Source organism: Lygodium microphyllum, chromosome 15 (assembly GCF_053477565.2).
Source record: "Lygodium microphyllum isolate KBCC chromosome 15, Lygodium_microphyllum_v1.1.10, whole genome shotgun sequence".
In the NCBI taxonomy this organism is placed as follows: domain Eukaryota; kingdom Viridiplantae; phylum Streptophyta; class Polypodiopsida; order Schizaeales; family Lygodiaceae; genus Lygodium; species Lygodium microphyllum.
The window spans coordinates 145,743,009-145,766,768 of NC_141149.1; the positions used below are offsets into that span (position 1 = coordinate 145,743,009).

At 38.2% G+C, this 23,760-nt stretch overlaps 1 protein-coding gene across 1 annotated transcript; it reads left to right on the forward strand.

Moving 5' to 3' along the window:
• Positions 1 to 13,507: 13,507 nt before the first annotated feature.
• On the forward strand, positions 13,508 to 14,787 carry LOC148025187 (putative GPI-anchored protein At3g06035). The gene is made up of 3 exons (XM_087694968.1): positions 13,508 to 13,579; positions 13,698 to 13,850; positions 14,009 to 14,787. The coding sequence occupies exons 2-3, from the start codon at positions 13,757 to 13,759 to the stop codon at positions 14,566 to 14,568; spliced, it is 654 nt and encodes a 217-aa protein (XP_087551094.1). The 5' UTR covers positions 13,508 to 13,579; positions 13,698 to 13,756; the 3' UTR covers positions 14,569 to 14,787.
• The last annotated feature ends 8,973 nt before the right edge of the window (positions 14,788 to 23,760 follow it).

Genomic DNA, 23,760 nt, shown 5'->3' on the forward strand with positions numbered 1-23,760 from the left:
CTTTGAGAATTCAATATGTTTTAGTAACCTATTTACCAATGCTTTGGCCTTAGTTTAGTAAATAGTTACTTGCAAGAGTCCTTTTCCTTGAAAAGATGTGTGTGTGTGTGTGTGTGTGTGTGTGTGTGTGTGTGTGCGCGCGCGCGCGCGCGCGCGTGCGTGCCCCCTTGCACCCTTGTCTTTTGTTGTGGTCATGGATTCTCCCCCTATGAATATGGATGGGATATGGATAAGGTGGTGGCTACTAGGAGTGGTACATGTTTGTCTTCACACAATGAATTTTACTTCAATTATTCAAATGTTTGATACCATTGATAGTATACAAGAGAAAAAATATTAATAATCTTTTGAATTTTAATAAAATCTTATAGTGTATCTAAATCAAAGATGCGAACATAAAAACGAGGCTTTGAGGCTTCCTGTAAGGCAAATAACAGGATTCTTGCCACGTGTAATCTCAAGGACATAGGTCTTGGGAAGGTCATTGGGTCATCAAGGATGATAATGAACCAAAGGTTTGGTTCATTGTAGGACAAGATTCATGGAAAGATTGCTAACCAAATGAACTCATGTTCTACCTTTTTAAGGAGTTGTTGGATTAAATCATGTTTTGCAATCTTTGATATTATATGTATTATCCATGTTTCCCTTTTGTAGATCTAAGATGATTGGATGAATCTTTAGAAAAGTGCTATGGACCAAGCATGAACTCAAATCTTGGCACATTGACGGGTGGAAAAAAATAACTTCCCCAAATAGTGAAGGAAGGTTAGGCATTGTATCTTTACACAATGGGGCTAGGGGCATCAAAAGTTTGAGTTTGATGAAACATGACTATCCTTCTTAAATTGTAAATTGCTTGGTATGGTAGCAGAACTCTTAGTATGAGAAGTTTCTCTTTAATGCTTTTGACATAGCAAATCCAACATGACTATCCTTCTTAAATTGTAAATTGCTTGGTATGGTAGGAGAACTTTTAGTATGATAGGTTTCTCTTTAATGCTTTTGACATAGCAAATCCAAATTTTAACACTTAAAGTGGTTTACTTATGAAGTGTGTCTAGATAGTTGTGGTTTGAGGGTAATTTTTCAATTGGTTTGTCTACTCGTTTTAGCATTTATTACTACATAGTCAACATTTTTATAGTGGTTCTTAAACCCAAGCTTCATTTACATTATTTAACAAGGGGTTTAAAGGTTGGGAAGATCTATGGATTAATAGAAACTTGGATTAATTGCCACCTTAGGTGATCAATGAGATTTACATCTCAGCTTGGAATTAATTATCTAGCTTACAAGAATGTTGCCATTTGTAGGGCAAAAAAAACTTGCCTTGATAGGCAATTATCTTGGTTTCTCAAAACTCATGAATTTTGGAAAATACAAAATAGATTCTAAGTAATCGATAAATGTGTGCATTTGAACTTGGCTACTTACAAGGCTACCCCATTTAGAAGGTTTGATTATTTTTATGGAGACCGGCTCCTCAAAGGAATCGATTAGCTAAGTGGATGGAAAAAATTGCTCAAATTTTTTTTACCATGTCTTATGCATAGTACATGATTAATCCATGATCAATTCTATGGAGTGACATATTTTAAGCTTTAGGGCCTTTTGTGAAAGATCCTCGATTTGTTGGATTTAGGGTTGCAAAATGCACACATATAGCTTGAAAAGAAAGTACAAGGGCACACAACACAATGTTATTGAGAATTATCAATATGGCAGGTTTACAAACACTAGGATTTTTCCAAAGAGAACCATATCTTATGCATAGTATATGATTAATCCATGATCAATTCTATGGAGTGACATGTTTTAAGCTTTAGGGCCTTTTGTGAAAGATCCTCGATCTACTGGATTTAGGGTTGCAAAATGCACACATATAGCTTGAAAAGAAAGTACAAGGTCACACAACACAATGTTATTGAGAATTATCAATATGGTAGGTTTACAAACACTAGGATTTTTCCAAATAGAACCATGTCTTATGCATAGTACATGATTAATCCATGATCAATTCTATGGAGTGACATGTTTTAAGCTTTAGGGCCTTTTCTGAAATATCCTCGATTTATTGGATTTAGGGTTGCAAAATGCACACATATAGCTTGGAAAGAAAGTACAAGGACACACAACACAATGTTATTGAGAATTATCAACATGGTAGGTTTACAAACACTAGGATTTTTCCAAAGAGAATGGTCACATAAACAAAGCAACAGGAGAAAAACTCATAGTGAGGGGAAAAATGTCCCAATGATATTGTGTATTCACACAATCATTATCAAGTATGGTAACAAACCTCTCTTGATAGTGATATGGTGAACCATACCAAGTCCATAACAAATCTCTCTCAATAGTGAACCATACCAAGCCTAGAAGATTATGATCAATCCACAAAGGGGAGTAAGCCGCCCAAAGCTTGATAGAAAGCTTTGAAGTTCTCATGAAGTAAAGCCTTTATTAAAAGATCGACAAGCTTGTCCTCTCTTGGTAGATAGGCCAGGTTGATCTCTCTTGCAAGAATTATCTCCTTGATATAATGATAATGCCCCTCAATATGCTTAGCGCAAGGAAGGAACACGGGGTTCTGTGCAACTACTAGTGTACTTGGCTCTTGGTCAAAATGGTGATTGGCAAATTACTATCCAACATTCAAATTAATCAAAAAGCATTTAATTCAAAACAAACTCAATTGCAGATATGAAAGTAGCCATGCACTAAGCTTCACAACTAGAAGTGGCTACATTTGACTACTTCTTGCTCAGCCACAATCTGCATGATTTGCTAAACATGAGGTAAAAACTATTTGTAGACATGTGAGTGTCTAACAACTAGCTTAGTCTCAAAAAGAGTATGCAAATTTGGAAAGAATGCTACCCCCCTCCACACACACCCCCAAGGATGAAACAACCAATGTGTCAAGTACCTCTCATAGAGTCAAAGATACACATCATTATCTACCAATGCTTAGTGCATGGGCTATGCATGCCATGCTCACCTATGAGACTACCAATTGACTCTAGGCCTCACAATGCATACAAAAATTAAGCACCCAACAATGTGCTAATAGTAGAGAATATATCAAACATTATGTTAGAAATGAAGCATAGACATGATTGCTAGGTGCACATAAGCAAGCATGTTTGACAATGCATTTAAATTTGAGTTCAACCTTTTAGCCATTAGGTAAGATTATATATGCCTTTAAATGCACCTATGAATGTTGAAAATGATCAATCTATATACTTTTTCAAAAGTGCTTTTACACATGCATCCATTGAATCATCCATTGTGTTGAATTTAGGACTTCCTAAAAGCAAAAAAGAGGACTTTTGGGAGAAAAATTTTGCACGCACACACACACACACACACACACGCACACACGCACGCACGCACGCACGCACGCACGCACACACACACACACACACACACACACACACACACACACTTACACACACACACACACACACACACACACACACGCACGCACGCACGCACGCACGCACGCACGCACGCACGCACGCACGCACACACACACACACACACACACACACACACACACACAGAGATGTATTTGAAAGTAGTGCGAGGTACTAAAGCCTTTAGAAGGCTAAGAGAACCATCTTCTCAAAAGATCTGAGGTTTACTTCATTTCCTATGTTTTAAGAATCCATGGTTTGCATAGTTTATTTTGGTTATTTAGAGGTTGTGATTTAAGATATTTGTTCACGATTATGTTTATGTTTGTTATTTAGGGTTCCTTTTTTGTGTTTATGCTATATAAATGCTCATGTAAGTACAACTGATATTAAACATGAATTATTACTTTTATAAACATGCACTTGTATGAGAGGGAAGCAATGGGGGGATGTAAGGTAGAAGCTATGGAGTGCAAGATGGTTGAGAGAGAGAGAAGAACACAAGAGAGTTATGCATGTTCAAAATGAATAGTTTCCTTAGTCTATGTTATCTTCACTTATATATGATTGTATAGTGTGTACATACATGGCTACAATCGAGATATCTAAGAGGTTGCACCACATGTAAAAGTAAAGACAAACCTATAGTAGTAAACCTCCTAGAGTCTACATTCCTTGTAAAGTCAGCATTTACATATCTAATAATAGATGCATCCTCCCTTCTAAAGCATATGCACATAGACTTAGTGCCATTCAAGTATCTCATGATACTCTTTGCTATCATGCAATGCTTATTGCTAGGGTTTGCCATACACTTGCTAACTACTCCCATTGCATAGGCAATGTTTAGATGTGTAGCAACCATTGCATACATCAAGCTACCAACTGTGGATGTTGCTCATTTGACTAGGGCTTACCTCTTGGCTAATTTTTAAATATGGAGGCAATGGGACACCAATAGCCTTTGCCCTCTTCATATTGAAATGGTCCAATACTTTCCCAATGTATTCCTTTTGAGACAAATAGAGTATATTTTTGTCTCGATGTCACATAATATACATACCAAGAATGTGACTAGCATTCCCCAAGTCCTTCATGCCAAAGGTTTTATCAACCTTTTCTTTAAAGCATCTGCATCCACAATTGACTTTCTAGCAATTAGCATGTTATCCACATAAAGAATCAAGATCATAAGACTACTATCCCCCCAGCCTTCCTTGTGTATAGGCAGTAATCAGTCTCACTCTTAGTGTATCATGGAGACTACATAAAGGCATCAAACTTATGATACCATTTATTGGGAGCCTATTACAAACCCTATAAGCTCTTATGCAGCTTATATACCAATCGTTCCTTGCCTTTCACAACAAACCCCTTAGGTTGTTGCATGTAAATATCTTCATGCAAACCCCCATGTAAGAGACTACTCGTGAGAAGATCTGAAGTGTCAATCCCCTTCGCTTGTGTGCATCCTTTTGCCACCACCAATCTTGCCTTGTACTTAGGCAATGTATCAGATAGAGATACCATCAATTTGTAGACCCACTAGCATGGTAATGCATGTTTATCCTTAGGCAAAGGGTTAGCTCCCAAGTAGCAGTCTTTTCCAAAGAATCCATCTCTGATTGTATCGCCTTTTTCCATTTATGACTACCATCCCTAATCATAACATCTACATAAGAGGAAGCCTCGCCACATAACAAGAAGCCTCACCACAATCCTCATAGACCTACATGAAATTGATTCTACAAGAGCCTCTACATGTCCCACCTATCTATCATGTAAGACATGAGGCTATCCACCATCTTGTGGCACTCCTAAGCCCTAGATCATGTGGAATAGGTCGTGCAATTTGCTCATGTGTTGGCTGCCCATCCTCTTGAAATAGCACTCTAAGGATCTCAATCATTTTGATGGGTAAAATATGCATCTTATCCTTGTTAAAGATGACATAATGGCTACATACCACATTCTTTGATTTAGGTTCTAGATAGCCCATTTCACCTGAGTCTCCATAGCCAAGAAAAACACATTTCTTAGACATAGGATCAAGCTTACTTCACTTGTCCCTCAGTATATGCATAAATGCCTCACAGTCAAAAGCATGCAAGTGACCATAACTAGGGATCTTGTTAGACCATAATTCCCCTAATATCTTACCATCCAATGGCTTGCTAAGAGACCTATTGATTAAATGCACTACTTCTTTATAGCTTCATCTCAAAATCCATTAGTGAGACTAGCATTAGAGGGCATACTATGGATCATTTCCTAAATGGTCCTATTCATCTTCGCAACAACCACACCATTTTCAGTAGGATTCTTAGGAGTTGTCAACTCTCCCTTGATACCATGACTTGCACAAAAGTTTGTAAAGGAATGCAAGGTTTCCTCTCCACCATTATCAATCCTCAAGCACTTAAGCTTCTTGCTTGACTGATTCTCTACAAATACTAAGAACTTTTGAAATGCATCCAACACATCACTCTTCTTGTGAAGAGGATAAGCCCAAACCTTCCTTATGGCATTATCTATAAAGGTGATATAGTACAATGCTTCACCCAATGAAATCATAGATATTGGCTCTCACAAATCACTATGAACCAAATGAAGACATTATGATATTCTACTTCCACTACATCTCTTATGTAACATTTTAGTTTACTTTCCAAAGACACAATGCTTACAAAAAACAAGATCGTAAAAAATTAAATGAGGAAGACAGCTCAAATGGCATGAAGCTTTCATTCTAGTAATTGACATATGCCCCAAATGACTATGCTATAAATAGATAGATGGCTATTCAGTGACAATATAACATGGTCTTTAATACCATAAACATGAAAAGGATAATACAAAGTACCAGATTTTGGCCCTTACCTTACACATGGCCACCAAAGATTACTCTATAGCCACAATCATCAAGTTGTTCTATACTAATAAAAAACTCTATGTTCAGTCTGGAACATACTGTACATTCTGTAGGATGAAAGAAGAATCCTTTGGCAGTGACAAGTGTATATCCCCAATGCCAAAAAGTAAGACTCAAGCTTTGAGGTCCACTCTTCTAGATCAGATGGGGAAGAAGAATGCCCACTATATTTGGACATTACTATCTTATCATAGAGTTCCCTCTCAATGAATGCTTGCTATCCATTAGAAGTTTGTTGAGCATTGTAAAGTTGGCCAATTAACTTCCATTAGGACTTGAATTATTAGAGAAACTCCTCTGAGAAGCTTCTCCAATCTTGTAGCTACTGTTAGAAATGCCTTTTCTTCCAATCACTCCTTGATGTGAGTTCAAGTTTAAAGGCTAAAATGACTATCTAGCTTCAAAATTTTCCATTTTCTCCTTATCAACCAATTGCATTGCTACCAACTAAGGTATTTGGGTTGTTAGTTTATCCAAAGAGTCTTTAGTGGATTGGGCCATATGATCAATTGCTTCCTTGGTTTGTGCACTAAAACGGGCCATCTGTTCAACCATTTTGGTCAATCTTTGACACGAATTCAAGATGTCTCACTGAATGTCTAGTCTCATGATTACATAGAGTTGTAGCAAGAGTGCTATAAACCTCATATTCTTGTGGTCATGATGGTCTTCTTGAAGATTATCAATCATAGAATACTTAATTTACTATTGTACATCATTACGTGCCTTGTTTTTACCTCTATTCCCCTTGCCATTTTTGAGTCATGTCCAACTAGATTTGATATCACAAAAAGGGCAATAACTTTTGATGTCGATAACCAAACAATGTACTTTGTGATTCAAATCAAAGTTAAGGGATCTCTCTTCGAGATGAGCTATAAAACTTATAATTAGAAGTGGATCTAGATATTTTGGAACTATTTTTCTATGGCTATATAGAACAACCCAACACCTTGTAAAAGCCTTGTTTTAGAGAAAAAACACATGCAAGCCTTGTTTAAGATCTCTAAATCCTATATAAATTATTGTAGGACCTCTACACACTAAATAAAACTCTATTGGATCTACAAAACACCTAAAGGGCTTACTAGTACTATGCAATACCTTGTAGCACTTGTGAAACACTTGAAAATGGTCAAAAATTCCATGTTTACCTTGTAAGTCATTGCTCAATGCCTATGAGAACTTGTAAGATCCGTGAGAGATTTGAAAATGCCCTTATTCTTTGTCCAAGCTTGTCTCTTCAATGCTCCATACATTATACATACGTGAGGGATAAAGTGGTGTTCTTGGCTCCCTACATGGGCTTTGGGCCTTGAGGGGTGTGTAAATTTCCTCCTTAAGCTACATGATGCACCCCTTCAAGATATTCCATATAGGGGAGAGTCGCATCTCTTTTGTTTGGTATCTCACATGGCATCTACTTTTTCCTCCTGGGTATTTTAACATGGTAGGAGTGTACTATTATACAAACTAGGGATGAAATGCATTGACCCAAATGAAAACTTTCAGCTGTAATTTGTGCAAGGATTGAATGGAAACAATGGATTAAGAAGAACAGGGATTACTTAGCAAATCGGTGACTCATTGATTGATAGCTTACCCTTTACAAATTTATTTTGGGATTGATAATTGATTCAAGCACATAAAGAAGAAGTTATGCAATCCATGAGCAAAAATTTTCAATGAGAACTTGATTTTAGAAGAACTATTTTAAGTATAGCCATTTCAATGCTCATTGATGAAGAAATAAAGCTTTATATAAAAAATTCCCAAACCTTTCCCCCATAATGGCTTCTTGATTAGACCAATGAGCTTCAATGCTTTGAAATCTTAACCAAAGTTGGATTACAAATGCTATAGAAGAACTTTAGGACCAAAATAGAGACGCATCTTGCCAAGATTGAAACCTTAGAGCAAATGGCTATGGTCCCCCTACTGTATTTTATGGTTTTCAAGATAGAAAATGAATGCAATCTTACTAGAGAACCTCGAGAACTTCATGTTTATTGCTTGCTTGAAGTGCATGATGAAGATTAGATATTGCAAACCATAGGAAGAAGAGCAAAACAACAACAACAAAATGCACCAAAAAAAGCAGTAGCAATCCTAGCCAATGTGTAGAACAACTCTAATGCTCATTGGTTACTGTAGTGCTTGAAATGATGCTTAGAACATTCCTAATCAAGACTTGGAGGATGGAGATGAAATATTTCAGCAAGAAGAGCTCTAGAATCCATAACAACTTGTAGGTTTTGAAGAGAATGAGGAATAAGAAGCTTGCATAAAAAAGTATCTGAGACTAAGACTCTCTCTAACTTTTGTAAGTCACTTTTAGGAAGAATACCTCGAAAGTCTACTTAGAAATTGGTGATAACCTATCATTTTAGCTATCTTGCCTCCAAAGTTCCCTATATAGTCTTCAAGTAAGTATGTCTTGTTCTTGAGAAGGAGCATTGGTCATTTCCATGCTTCGTGTACCATTTGTACTTGTTGTAGAGTTGAGTGGCCATGGATTTTTTAAGTGAAAATTTTAGTCAGTAGATTTGAAATGTGATTGAAAATGGACTAAAGACCTATGGCTATGATAGCACTTGTTAAGAAGGGGAATAAGAGGAGAGAGAATATTGCAAAAGAGAGAGAAAGAGGAGAGAAAATTTTGATAAGAAAAGAGAAAGATTAGAAAGGGAGGGAGAAAGAGAGAGAAGCCATGAATGCTGCAAGAGAAGGTGAGATGAACGAGACTATCTTTGTTATTACTAAATGATGGAAAAATGAAAGTCTCTTACGTCTTATACCAAGCTATTGTAGTTGGTATTTTATTTTTCCCAATTTATAAATATATTTCTAGTCCTTTATGTGAGAGAGAGAGTCTAAAAAAGGAGAGAGAAAGACTAGAAATGGAAAGAGAAAGAGAGATGAGATTCTCTTATATCTTATAGCAAGCTAATGTAGATGGTATTTTATTTTTTTCCAATTTATTAATTTCTTCCAAGTCCTTTACAAATTCCTACTAAATCTATGTTAGGCATACCCTATGATCAATGCAATAAAGAGAAAAATTGATATGGAGTCTTTAAGTATGACTTACAATTCATTTACGCAAAACAAAGTGTAATATAAGAATCAAGAAAAGTGAATGTGACACACTCTTAAGCCCATTTCTAATGTTATCTTTAAAAAAAGAAAGCTCACCTCTAGTCATGGGGGGGTCTATTGAGGTGTCCTCTCCTAAACAATGTGGCAACATCAAGGTGAACAATCTTTGAATGGTACCCTCCAATGCCTCATCAAAGAGTATTATGTGGCTCTGCATGTCCTCTCAATCTCCTCGTGTGTTAAGCCCTACCTATGTAATAGTCTCCTTAGCACTATCAACAGCCCATCTTTAGCAATGGATGACATGGTGTTAATCTATTAAATGCCCCATAGGAAAGTTGTAATCAGTTGAGCATTACAACAAGAACATCTTCATAAAGTGATGGGATCAAGTAGTGATGATACCTCTCAATTTGAAAATTCGCAAAGCGTTGGGGGAAATGCAATGCCTAATGAAGCATACGCTCGTAGGCTCATGGAAAAATTTGTAATTGGAAGTCTCACTTATGTGGCACTTTTTAGCTTGCATACATCACAATAGGCATTGTATATGCATGGCTATATTTGCATTATTTATGCAACTCCAATTTGTGTCACATAAGCGATGTTTGGAATTTTAGTTGCTTATGTGATGCTCATCAAATTTGGGCCCCCACTTGCAAAGTTGTGGATTTCTTGTACTGTTAACATCATATTGCTATCCAAGAGTTAGTTTCTTCTTATGGTGTTGCATATGTAAGCATGAACATACTTGAGGAATTTGAGCCCTCAATACCTTGAGGGAAAGCTAAGTAAGGTTTAAGGGCCTCTTTGTCAAGCAATATAAATGGATAAGTTCTTTAAGTCTCATAAATGATGTAGCCCTAGTTTAGGAAATGGTTGTCAAATGTCCTCAACTAGTAATAAGCTTGAATGGATTTTACAAGGGTTAGGGGTGAGTTAAGATTGGTCTCAAGATATCCACTCTAAACATAATACTTCAATGGTCTCTTTCCTTTTGGCTAGGGTTCTAGATCGCCAAGGAGTATATAGGGACTTGAAGATTTTCCAATGCTATCCATTGGAGTTGTCAATGGGTCTTAATGTGGGCTGTAAGATTATGATGCAAAGCTCTCTATAATCAAGGGGGATACCCTATCATATTTGTGCCAATGGTCATAGTCTTCTCAATCTTCACGAGTGATGCTTGCAAGGCTAAGAGATATTAGCTCTTCTCCACAATGCTAGGAACCCTATGGCTATGATTAAGTATACTCAAATAAGTCCATGGTCATTGATTAAGTCTTGAGGTGAGGCACAAGTGGTGAGAAATCTAGGCTCTAGGTACTTAAGAGGATGTTAAGGGTTAACAATACACACTTTAGATATCAAAGCATGAAACTCAAGGGTAAGAATCAAAAGCTTAGGTGTTTTAAGAGGAGGGTTAGCAAGGCCATATGAGCTACTTCTAAGAGGAGAGATTGCTAATGATGGCCATGGAAAGCTATGGGCTATTGTGGGGGTTTTGATGGAACTAGATAAGGAAGACTGAGCCAAAAGCTTAGCCTTACAAGCATCCTCAAAAATTGAGGTGACTATTTAGACTTGATGGCTATAAAGTATAGAAAATGATTGCGATAAACTGTCTCTCTTTGCCTTGTTGAAGCATGGGTAGTCTTGAGCACAAGCATTGCACTTTCCCTAATAAATAATTGCATAAGTATGTTAAGGCTAAGTAACTACAACAAGAGGTAACATTGAAGCTCTTCAATTCAAATTAAGATATTAGGCTAGCTAAGTGAAAATCAAGATTTTTGCAAATGAAATATTAGGGGTAACTATATGAGATGTATGAAGATAGACATGCATCCCCTCTCAAGATGACTCCCTTGGATGGTGAGGCAATATTAATGATGCAACAATGGAGAAATAATCTATAGGGGTGTAATACAAGCACAAGGTTAGGCACACTTAAATAGCATACACCTTTATAAAAACCTTTGCATTTGAGGAGGTCCACTTATAGAATGGGGTTGACATATAGTTGAATTGCCTCCTTTCACCATCAGTTAGGGCCACCTTGTAGAAATGCTAGCCAACTTGTCCTTCTAATCCCCAACCTTCTTAAGATTTTGACCCACAATAGTTGAGAAATTCCCATGAAATGTAGCCATAATATCTTGATTGTTGGTGAACTTAACCCCTTGAAACTTCTATGCATCTAATAAATTTGCTTCTACATTTTTTCTTTGGGGTTTCAAAATTAGAGGTCGTTGGGGCATTACTTTCCACTCCCCAACTTGAACTTTATTGAATTTTTGCAACCTAAATTTGAGTGGCTTCTTGAGCCTTAAGGAAAATAGTATAGTTAGGAGAAATACTAGTAGTAAGAAGAGCAGATCTAGCTCCGGCAACATGATCCATAATATTTCGCCTTTGATGTGCAACAATTTTGCCATGTTGCTTCATGGCTTCTACTATAGCCTTGTTGCATTCCAACCACACCATCATGGGGTCCTCCCATTAGTCTCTTGTAGCCTTCCATGTATGCCTCATTTTCTTGAGAAAGCTAGAGTCATCAAGAAAATATGTGTTGAACCTAAAAGGAGAGGGTCTTTCACGTAATGGCCACATTGCTTGCATAGCTAGCACAATTTGGGAAAGCTCCCAAAGTTAACCTGGAAATCAATCTCAAAACCTTAATGATCACAGACCTCCACATACTCAAGTCGTTCTCTCCTCCTATCCTAGAGAAGGCACATATACTCAATTGTTCTCTTCTCCTGTCCCAAAGAAGGCACACTTTCTTCTCCAGTTAAAGGGTTGTGCACTTCCTTCTCTAGTGTTTAAGGGCCGCATAGGCTAATGCCTCTGCCAACACATACAACACTTCCACCAACGTACTAGGAATGGAGGCCACTTCATCATGAAGCCATATTGTTAGATCAAACAAAGTGACCCAAATAGGGCATTCATATTGGAGCACTGGTTTTGGGGAGAATGAAGGACTCTAAGGCAAAGCAAGAACAAGATTGCCCTTATAGCCAATTGCAAAACCTAGCTACCTTGAGATGCAGCTATAAAGCATTGGTTGGACTCCTCTTCTAATGGAGGACAATCCATGAAATAGAAGAAGATTCCATCATATGAATAGCTTGCAAAACTCTGAGAATCTTTGCATGAGATAAAGCCATTGAGATGTTGAGACATATTTTCCCAATCGATGGTGCTTTAGCACTCTTGGGATCATTAATCACACTGCAACTGTGAGCAACAGAAGTAAAGTCAAGCCCGAGAGTAGAGCCATTTGCTATGGTTTGCTTCTACCCATTTTGTTCCTCAAAAACCCATTCATACCCAGCTCACTTGCTAGACTTGAGGCTTGCATGCATGCATGAAGAAGGTAGCTACCACATGTCAAGCCATTTTAAGATACTTTAAGGCCATGATTGCACTTACATTGCCTCACATGCCCATGTTCTCTTTCACTGACTCTTGCCATCTCCCTCCATTTCTTTGTAAGCTTAATAGTTGCAAGAAGGCACTTACATTGCCTCACATGCTCATGTTCTCTTTCATTGACTCTTGCCACCTCCCTCCATTTCTTTGCAGGCTTGATAGTTGCAAGAAGGCACCTTTGACATATTGTAACCTTAGTTGCATGTCATTCACTATCTTCTTGATTGAACTTATGCAAGTAGGGGATTACGATGGATACATGTACCTTGCTCTAGCGTGTGTTCACAAGCATCTTAAAGTTATCATGTGCAAAAATGAAATTAATTTCAAGGGAGATGGCACATGCCTCAATCATCTCACCAAGCAAGCTCAACAAAATGTCATTGTGTTGTGATATACCATGCAATACAAACATGTCAAATAATTGCATGAACTTAATATCGAAAGACAAATATGTCCCTTGATGTTTGACATACATCCTATGAAAGCCAAAATTGTCCCTTGATAATTGGCATGCATCGTATCCAAGAGTGCCTCCCACCATGTGAACTTGCCATTGCTATTATACCTACCACAAGTAAAAAATCTACTATTTTCTTCCTTTGAAGTTTGGAGTCGAAGCAACACGAGCCTCGAGGCCTTTCTTGGGCAGGTCCGACGAGGAGAGAGAGGAAAGCGCCAAGAAGTAAATTAAAAATTATAAATTATAATAATTTATCATCGTAGAAATTTCCACCAATGACACAGGTGTCGGGTGCACCGAAAACGACTCTCGAACAGTCTCCTCTTTAATTTGTGTGCAGATCGGTGGGGGGAGAAGAGGAAGGAAAGGACGAATCAGGGTGAGGAAGAGACGCCTACAATGGCCAGGAGTGGAACGAGACGTGCGGCTATCTACCTGGCTCTTCTGATTCCGATACTATGTGACGGTGTGCTGCTGATCCGGGCTCAGGATGGTGAGGCAGGGCTTGTACTGTTAGAATTAGAACCACAGCTGAGTGCTTAGTTAGGGTCGGAGATTTGTAGGCAGCTGCAAGCATGTTTGAATGGAATGACGATGTCTGTCTGTCTAATGAAATACTTGCTGTGTGTGTGTGTGTTTTGTTGGCGGCAGCCGGGGGGGGGGGTCAGCTACTGGAAGGCATCAACAAGTACCGGAGGGAAGTGGCAGGGGTGGGTGCCCTGACGACGAATGCAGGGGCGGCGTGCCTGGCGAAGCAAGTCCTGGCGGGGGCGTACGAAGGGGGCAAGAAGGAATGCAGCAACGCCACAGGCCTCGGGACGGTGCCAGGCCAGGAGGCCAACTACCCTAGCTTCCTTGACTGGCTCTCTGCTTGCAACATCCCCCTGGATCGGGCCAAAGACGGGGTCATCCTGCCCGACTGCGTCCCTTCCTCTTCTGCTGACGCGGCCCTGCAGATGGCCGTCCAGAATTACACCCAGGACGCCATCGACTCCTACATCAACGAGACCTCCTACGCCTCCGCCGGCGCCGCCGCCTCCCCGCCCTGGTTTGTCCTCATCCTCGCCACTAACGCTTCCTCCGGGGACTACCTCCAGACTGGTGCTACTAATGATGCAACCCCAGCCCACCCGCTCCTCCTCCGCCTCTTTCTCCCCCTCCTCCTCCCCCTCCTCTTCTATTGCGCCTCGATCTCTCACACGCCTTCGTAATTCGCTGCTGCTTTGCTTGCTTAAAGACCGATCTGTATGATCCAATGTCGATCCCTCCCTTCCTTTTGCTCTTAGGGGGCCGTATCCATGAATACACCAGGTACATTGACCAGACCAATTCCTGTTATGTTTTGCACTGCACACCTTCGAGACTTTTCTCATTTAAGAAAACATGGCAACTTACCTTTTGTCTGTGGGGGGGGGGGGGGGGGGGGGGGGGGGGGGGCGCGCGCGCGCGCACACACACACACACACACACACACACACACAACCCCAGAGAGAGAGAGAGAGAGAGAGAGAGAGAGAGAGAGAGAGAGAGGCCATAATCTCTGGGAAGCTCTTTTCTTTGTGGGTTGCTTTTATGAATGAAGTACCTTATTAATGCAAATAAATGACGATTATTGATCGATGCAAAACTGCCGGCTGGCGGTCCACCTACATTAGCACTGGTCTTCTCACTACCGGGGCTGGTGTAAGGGCCTCGATCCAACCATTTCGAGATTTATGCAGCTCTCGGTGGTTGATTTACATAACATGGGCCATGGATCTGCTACGCATTGTCACCTATTTTATCCACGAGGTTTCGTTCGGTTTATAATTAGTTCTCCTATGTTCATTTATGCTCACAAATTTTTTTTACTTCAAAGTGACCACCAATTGTAACAAGTATGAGTGAGGTGTAGTCTTACTTTCTAAAGGCTATAATTGCGTTTAAAGTTGATTTTCCGTGCCTTCCGCCAAACTATGTATAATGCATTGATTTTTCTTTCGTGCTATGTGTTCACATCACAACCACAACACCATTCATATGTACTATATATGAGTAACCAAGCTCTCACACACACACACACACACACACACACACACACACGTCACACTATTGTTGAAGCTTAAAAATTGGACATGAATACCTCCATTGCTCGTTGGTTGAAGCTCGTTAATACATGTAGATAGCCTTAACTCCAAGTGCACATTATGCATATCATCTATTGCTTACTTGCTTTCTCCCAGTTCCCTTCCTTTGAGTGAAAGATATGGGGAGGCTACACCACCATCTGAATTCTCTCTACTCTATTCTCTTTCCTTCTCATTTTGTTCTTCCATTCTCCCTCTTCTCTCCTCGTTTATGACCTACTTTCTAATTAATGAGGAGCTTCTATGGTGGCAGTAGGAGATGGAGCAACTGACAAGCTAGCCAAGCATAATTGAACATCAAGGGCTTACATTGCATTGCGTATCATTACATGTCCATGTGAGACACCTACAGAGTGTTGATTTGGTGATCATCAAGCATTATTGCATGGTGGACATGCAAAGTCTTTTATGGCACTCAAAAGATTTGCAAAGTAGAAATATTTTTAAAGATCATCCAAAAGAGACATACAAGTGGCACGATCATCATGATGTTTCCAAAGTCTTACTCAAGTTTATAGTGCATCGATAGATTGGAAAAACCAAATGCCAAATTGAAAGGGAAGTGAAGAAATTCAAAAACTACAAAGCTCAACTAATTTGTATGGTTTTTTTAAAGATGCGAATGTGGTATATCTTGTTGGTCAATTTATGATTAAGGTGGTTTATGTTTGAGCTTGCAAGGGAGAGAAATGTAGCAAAAATTGCATTAATTGAAGCTTTATCTATGATCAATCAACTTCAAGAAGAGAATGCATTATTGCAAAAGGAAGATGCTCAAGTTAGGGATATATGGATTTGCAAGTTTTGTATTGCTTTAAGGTCATTAATGCTGTTGAGAAAGTTGTTGAGGGACAATGATATTATAGATTTGCACACTTAGTGAGAAAATTTTTGAGTTCGAATTGAGATATTCTTCTTGAGGATTTGCATGCATCAAATGGTGAAATTGGTAAATTTTTTGTTGAGGATGCTATTTCTAACACTTTTGACGAACTTAATTGGTTTACAAGTACCCCTTGATGCACTTTATGTGCAAATATAAATATTCTTTGATAGCTATAAATAATACATCACATTATATTTTTAAAAAAGTAGGCCCTTGCCATCGAATAGAGTACCTATAGCAATAGTTAGAGAGAGAGAGAGAGAGAGAGAGAGAGGGAGGGGGGGGGGGGGGAGGGAGGGAGGGAGGGAGGGCTACAACCACATTGAGCAACCTTCTATGATGGCATGAAGCCTCCTTACACTCCATCAAATACAATGCCTAGCGATATTTGTGGTGAGAGAGGGGGAGAGAACCTTGAATAACCTCCAATGGTGGCACAAAGGCTCCTACTTTTGGCCATGGACCTATAAACTCTCTATGAAATCTTGCTCCATTTCTTCCTTATCAAGCTCATTGCTATGAACGTCTTCAACAAAAGTTAGTTAACTGAATCTCATGCATTCCATTCCAAATAGGCAATGTCATTAGCTAGTCTATTCAGACAAGAAGATAGTTGCATGCTAGGACATGTTGAAAAAAGTCGAGCAATAGATAAGTGGCATGTAAGGCCACGATAGCTTTCCAATCCCCAATTGAGTGCGTCTTATTTAGTTAATATGAGTCAATGTCATCAACCAACCTCTTCAAAGAGAAGATTGGTTGCGTGGCCAAACACGTGGGCAATATATAAACATGTAAAGCGGCAACAACTTTTCAACCCCCAATCAAGTGTGATCAATATGATATGGGCCTTCTTCCTATTTAAAATATTACTTTTTTACGTCTCACTTCCATAATGTTCCCTCACGAGAGTTTTCTAGCTAAGGCAATGTTAAAAAACTTTTTTTGTTATTGGTTTTATGTGAAATTGAGGGAAAAGTTGAATGTATGTATGCTTTGTTGAGTTCTATCATAAGAAATTTTAGCATTGACTTCATATCAAAGTTGAGAAATCATTATGCCCTATCGTAAGTGCTTTAAGTCAATGTTTTTATTACAATGCTTGAAACGTAAGAGATAAGGAAACCATACACATGCAAGCCAATGCAAAGGTTGATTCATAACATCAAAATTTATGACATAATGGGTGATAGAGCATATTGCTAAGTTGGATGGAGGGCCCATTTCAGAAATGGTGCAAACAATAGGAAAATTGAAGACACTAGCAATACTAATGTTTAGAGCCTACTTGAAGAGATAGTTGTCTAGTCAATTACTTTGAGCATCTCAAGCTATTAATGATAGGTTCTAGAGTGCTTTGTATTTATTAGCCTCATAGTGGCACTTAAACCTTTGATCTAGATGACTATGCAAAAGGTAGATCTCCCATTTGTGATCTAGAAGATGGGCATGATACAAAACCAAGGGATTGTTTCTAGAAAGGGCATCAAGAAGATGTTTTTACAAATGTTATCATAATTATTTTGTCAAAAGCGTCTGATGCAATCAATGCATTTGGGACAAGGATAGAGATACCCACTTATAGAAGCACATACAATGTTTGGAGGTCTACTCGATGGAAGCATTGAATGCATTGGTAGTAGTAGCAAAGTACAATAGGCCTAGACTTGGAAGAGGAAATGGTGAACTACACTAAGAAATGAAGGAATCCAAGAGTGCATATATCAAAGAGAAAAGAGTGAGAGATGAGGCTTAAAGCAATTTTTTTGGAATGCTTCCTATATTGCATTCATTTTTCTAAAGAGTGATGCATCTATCTATGTCATATACTCATTGATGAGTGGGTGCTCATGTACATGGGTAAGTAGGCACACGAGCCTTTAATCAAACAACCTCCCACTTAAAGGCCAATGTGTCTTTAAGGGAGAATAAAATACAATGACAAACTTATTTGATGCCCATCAACTCACAACAATGTGCAAACCACTCAGAGAGGCTAGGTTCTTAGTAAGTAGATCTACATGCTTCTCATATGTATACCTTTAACTCAACAACCTCCCACTTAAAGGCCAATGTGCCTTTAAGGGATAATAAAATATCGTGACAAACTTGTTCATTGCCCATTAATCTACAGCAATGTGTGAACCGCTCAAAGGCTAGGTGCTTAGTAATTAGATCTACATGCTTCTTATATTTGTGTATCCTGATAAGCCACATGTACGTGTCCTCAAGCATCCCCTAATGAATAATACTTTACATTTGCATGTTGTGTCTTCACATGGAAGCCATATGTACATGTCCTCAAGAATCTCCTAATGAATGATACTTTACATCCACATATGTCTTCACATGGAAGACTAGATTTTGTGCTATAACAAGATCCAAACTTTGTTCTCACTATGTAGAATAGAAACCTCTCCTACAAGACCCAAATCACCCACTAAATGAGCAAGCCACACAACTTCCTTGCATGCTTTTGCAACTGTAACATGCTCAACTTGCATGGTAGATAGATTCGTACACTACTGTAGGTGAGAGATCTAAGAAACTATACCTTTGGCAATAAAAAAAAAGTATATTATAATAGATCTTTGGATGCCTATATTTCTTGCAAAGTCTACTTTAGTGTACTCAATGATGGATGCATCTTTCCTCACAAAGCAAATGCACAACTCCATTATACCATCCAAGTAGTGGAAAATCTCTTTCACTACCTTCTAATGCTTCTTTTTAGGATCAACAATAAATCAATTAACAACTAAAAGTAGTGTCTAATAGAGTACTTATCATAGCATACATCAAACTATCAAGCATGGATGCATGTAAAATCTTGGATATTTCAACCCTTTCATCATCATATTTGTGAGAATCCTACTGACTAAGTTCCATATATGGAGGCAAAGGAGCACTCAACATCCACCCCCTTTCCATATTGAAATGCTTAAGATGCTTAAGCACGTTGCTAACATAGTCCTTCTAAGATAGAAAGATAAGTTTATGCTCTCTATCTGATAATACTTTCATGCCAAGAGAGCATCACCCGAAATCCTTGATGTCAAAAGTTTCATGTAACTTTTATCTCAAAGTATCCACATTATGCATGTGCTTCCTAGTAATCAACATATCATCCACATATAGGATCAAGATAAGAAGACTTTCAAAGTTTCATCTAACTTTCATCTCAAAGTATCCACATTATGCATGTGCTTTCCGATAATTAACATATTATCCACATATAGGATCAAGATAAGAAGACTTTCATCATGTAGTTTCTTTGTGTAGGAAACTATCCATCTTACTCCATTTGTATCCTTGAGACTTCATAGATGCATCAAACTTATTATACCATTTTCTCACTGCTTGCTTCAAACCATAAAAACATTTTTGGCGTTTCCATACCATGTACTCCTTGATTCAATCTCTCTAGCATTCAACTAACTAAGAATAGAGTTGGGACTCATTCAATAGACAAGATATGGCTCACAACACTCTTCTTCTCATGGAGATCACATAGCTTCTTACCTATGCCATAAGCACTAGTGCTTATATTCTTGACACTAAAAATAATTTGTCTCTAATAAGGGAGCATGATTGTGGACTTGCTAAGCTCATTTAGCTCTATCTAATCATCTTTATCCATAATTAATATATTATGCCTTTAAGAGGGATATGTGTTGTCTGCTTTTTCTACACAAAGACATTATAAATCTACTCTTCCTTGTATGCAAAATGTGTACCATTAAGCATCTCAATGTTGAAAAGTACATTCTTTTATGATAAATCCATAATGCTACTTTAAAAAGTTGACTATAATGTAGCACAACTTGATTGTCCCAAAGCAAGGAAAGTATTTAATCACATATGTGATGCTCACAAATTATTTGCAATATTTTGACATAGAATTAGTAGTAAAATCTCATAAAAAAACCAGAAAAATAAGACAAAACATCATTATCAATGGTTCCCATGCTCTTAATGCATTAAAGAATCATTATATTATATACTAGGAATGAGAATCCATAGCTCATAGCATCCACAACTTGCTAGGAAGGCTTGTTCTCAACTCTATACATTAGAAGTTAGCGAGCAATATAACAATCCATGACGTAGCATAAACCATGTATGCTACCAATAATGCATCAATCATCCAAGTAGACATGCAATTCAATATTGTAGGTAAGCAACATGATAATACTCACCATAGTAAAATGTTTGGCTTCTTGCAAACAAAAATGTCTATTGAATAGATAGTGTGCACATTTGAAGCCCATAATTCTTGCAAATGACTTCAATAACAACCTTAGTTATAAGTTTTCCTCAATAAAGAGCCAATGCTCTTTCACAAAATGTTGCATAGCTTGCAAATGTTGTGGTTTTGACATGCTCTTCAAAACCTTTCAAACTATGTTCAAAGTGAATCAACACTCTTCAACTTATCTCTTGAAAGAGCTTCAAGCTCAGCTATTAATAACTTGAAATGGGTAGAAAAGACATTTGATATAAGCAAACTTGAAGCGGCTATCCCAAATAAAAAATGTCTCTTGTATGGGCAAAATAGGCCAATTACACTTAGAAAATGACATCTATAATTAGCTAACTGCATATATGTTGATTCTTCTCTCATTTTCAAGCATTAGAACTCCTTATTTTGATATATATGGAAAAGGTTACAGCTAAACAACAGAGGGATATCAACCTACCATGCAAACCTAGAGTGGGGGTCCCGAACTAAGCAAGTCTATTATGTGCCTAAAACAATTTGTAATCACATGAGTGCATTTCTCTACTTTGTTCTTGATTTTGAGCACTAAACTCCTTTGTCCAATTTCATATGCAAGGTATGGTTGAAACATTGGAGCGCTATCAAGCTATAATTTCTTGTAAGACTTCTGCAAGATGGACTTCACTCACATATTGTAATAAAGCATAAGTCACTTTAGTCTAGAGCAGGCTAGGGTTAAGTATAAAAGGTGGAGATGTAACATGTGAGGGATCTTTTTTCCATTTTCAAGCAATACATGCTTTGAGGTTCCTTCCTCCCATCAACTAAGAGGGTGTATGCTCTTAGCCACCAAGATATGGGGTGCATACCATGTCCCACTTTGACATGAGGTGAGTATTCATGTTGCAGCATACATCTACGATTCTCAGCCTTCCATGGTAATATTATTTCATGCCTAGCTACCTTGGTTATGGCTTCCTTGCAAACATGGTGTATTTCTTGTATTTCTTTGCAAGTATGATGTATTTCATGAATTTCAAATTCTTTGATTTGTTGTGAGAACTAGTATATTACATTGGTATTAGAGCATGGTTTTTGATCCATGTGGCCAGTCATTTTCTTGGGGATCTAGTCACAGCATGGTTACACGGTAATCGGGAGGCCAAAAATTTGGTCATAGTGTTTACACAATTTAAACTGTACTAGTGGAAGTGTTCTTCAGCAAGTCGAGACCAAGTTGGTGGAATTTGAAGAAGTCTGGAAGGAAAATGACGGGCTCAAGGCCATTTTAGCAGGTTATGGTCCATTTGGAAGTCCTTTTGGAGTCTTTTTGGACAAAAGGATAACCTACAGTGACTAAATGAGGTAAAAGAAGAGTTACTTTTGAGAAGCAGACTTTCTCTCTCCTCTTCTCAAGCTTTTTTCCAAGAATCCATGGCTTCTATTGCTTCAATATTTTGTCAATAATCACTATTCCTAGATGAGACACAAGAGCCTGAATCTTTATGCCATAAGCTTCATGTAGAGTAGTAGCCTATTGCTTAGTTTAGGTACTTTTCATCTTCTAGGACAAGAGGAGCTGTTTGTGCTGATTTCATCCTCTCCTCCTTCACAAAAATCTAAAACATTTTGATGGGGCTATGGCATGAAAAGCTTTAGCAATCCTTCTTGAAGGTTTTCAACAAGCATACATGGTTATTTTACACTTCCTTGATCATTCTTGAGCTTTCCAAACCTTGGCTATGGAAGATTTATGATAGCAATGAGTTTTCTTTGAAAATTCTTCAAAATATCAGAGGGCTTTTGTTCTATCAAGCATCCTTGAGCTTTTTTAGCACTCATTGAACCGACATTGAAGATTTCTTGCAAGATTAGAGCACTTCTTCTCTTGAATTGAGTCAAAACAAGGCAGCCACTTGATTCTTTAAAATTTTTGGACCTTGAAGGATGGAATCATGGGGCTTTTGGTTCTTGATGCCTCCTAAGGCTTCTATGCACGGGATTTTGTCAAGAATTGATGGTCTTACTTCAATATTGCAAGAATACGGCTTGTTCTTGGCATTGCAAGTGTATGGGCATCATATGCAAGCTTATGTGCTTCAATGAAAGAGTTCTCTATCAAGGATTGAAGTCTTCTACCCTTTTGGATACTCATCATTGATTCTCTTTCAAAATTTCAGCCACATTTGGAGCTACAAGCATCACTCCTATCAAGCTTATGGATATTGAAGCTTTCTTGAAGGAGAAATTAGAGTCTATGAGTTACATATTCATCATGAAAATTGCAATTTGAGGATATTCTTGGCTACATCAAGTGGGAGATCAAGAATTTCAAGTATCAAATGGTTATTGGAGCTTCCATAATCGTGTACTCCAACAATGAAAGAGGTATTTCTAAAATTTTCTCTTAATCCCTTTAATATCCAATTGCTTAAGCCATCCAATTGTTGAAAAGTGGGAATTAAGAGTAATCCCATTTAAGAATTACCATTTGAATGCATATAGACCCGACTTAGGGTTGAATGATGTTATGTTGAATTATTTTCATCCTGCTCAATAAAAATTTCAGAAGCCAATTGTTAACAATCTCTTCCATTTATTAGGAACTTTATGCCTAATCCTAACCTTGATTGCTTGATGTGGTTGATTGCAATTTGGCTGAAAGTAAAATCAAGTGGTAAGTGGAATAAAATTGTAAAGTAGTGAGTCATTCTTGTAGGTATTCCTTACCTATACCCATTTCATTTTTAGCCCTATTTCATTCCAATTCTTGCAATAGAAAATATTTTGATTCAGCCATGCACATCATGCTTTGATTGTTAGAATACTAGCATTGCCATGTATATTTCCATCGAGGAAAAAGGTCGAAGTCGGACGAGATAGCAAGTCAATAGAGAGGTGACCCTCCCTTGCTATTTAAGACTTCGTGTAGGGGGTGCACAACCTGGCCCGAAAGGAAGTTTGCACACCTTTTGGAGTTTTAGAGCCTATTTAGGTGCATGTCCTACCGTTTTATCCCTCACCACAGGTGGTGGACCACGAAAGGCCACTTGGGAAAGAGTGGATGAAGATTTGAAGACTAGTGGTACCAAATATGACAGTTTGTGACATCCTTGAACAGATATACAAGTCTTTCCAATAGATATCTATCAGTTGCAGGTATTTCCTA

Excerpts from the sequence above, each read along its gene's own strand:
- LOC148025187 (XM_087694968.1), top strand. The coding sequence starts at position 13,757 with ATGGCCAGGAGTGGAACGAGACGTGCGGCTATCTACCTGGCTCTTCTG. Across the intron at positions 13,851-14,008 it reads GCTGATCCGGGCTCAGGATG|CCGGGGGGGGGGGTCAGCTA; the intron begins GTGAGGCAGGGC and ends TGTTGGCGGCAG.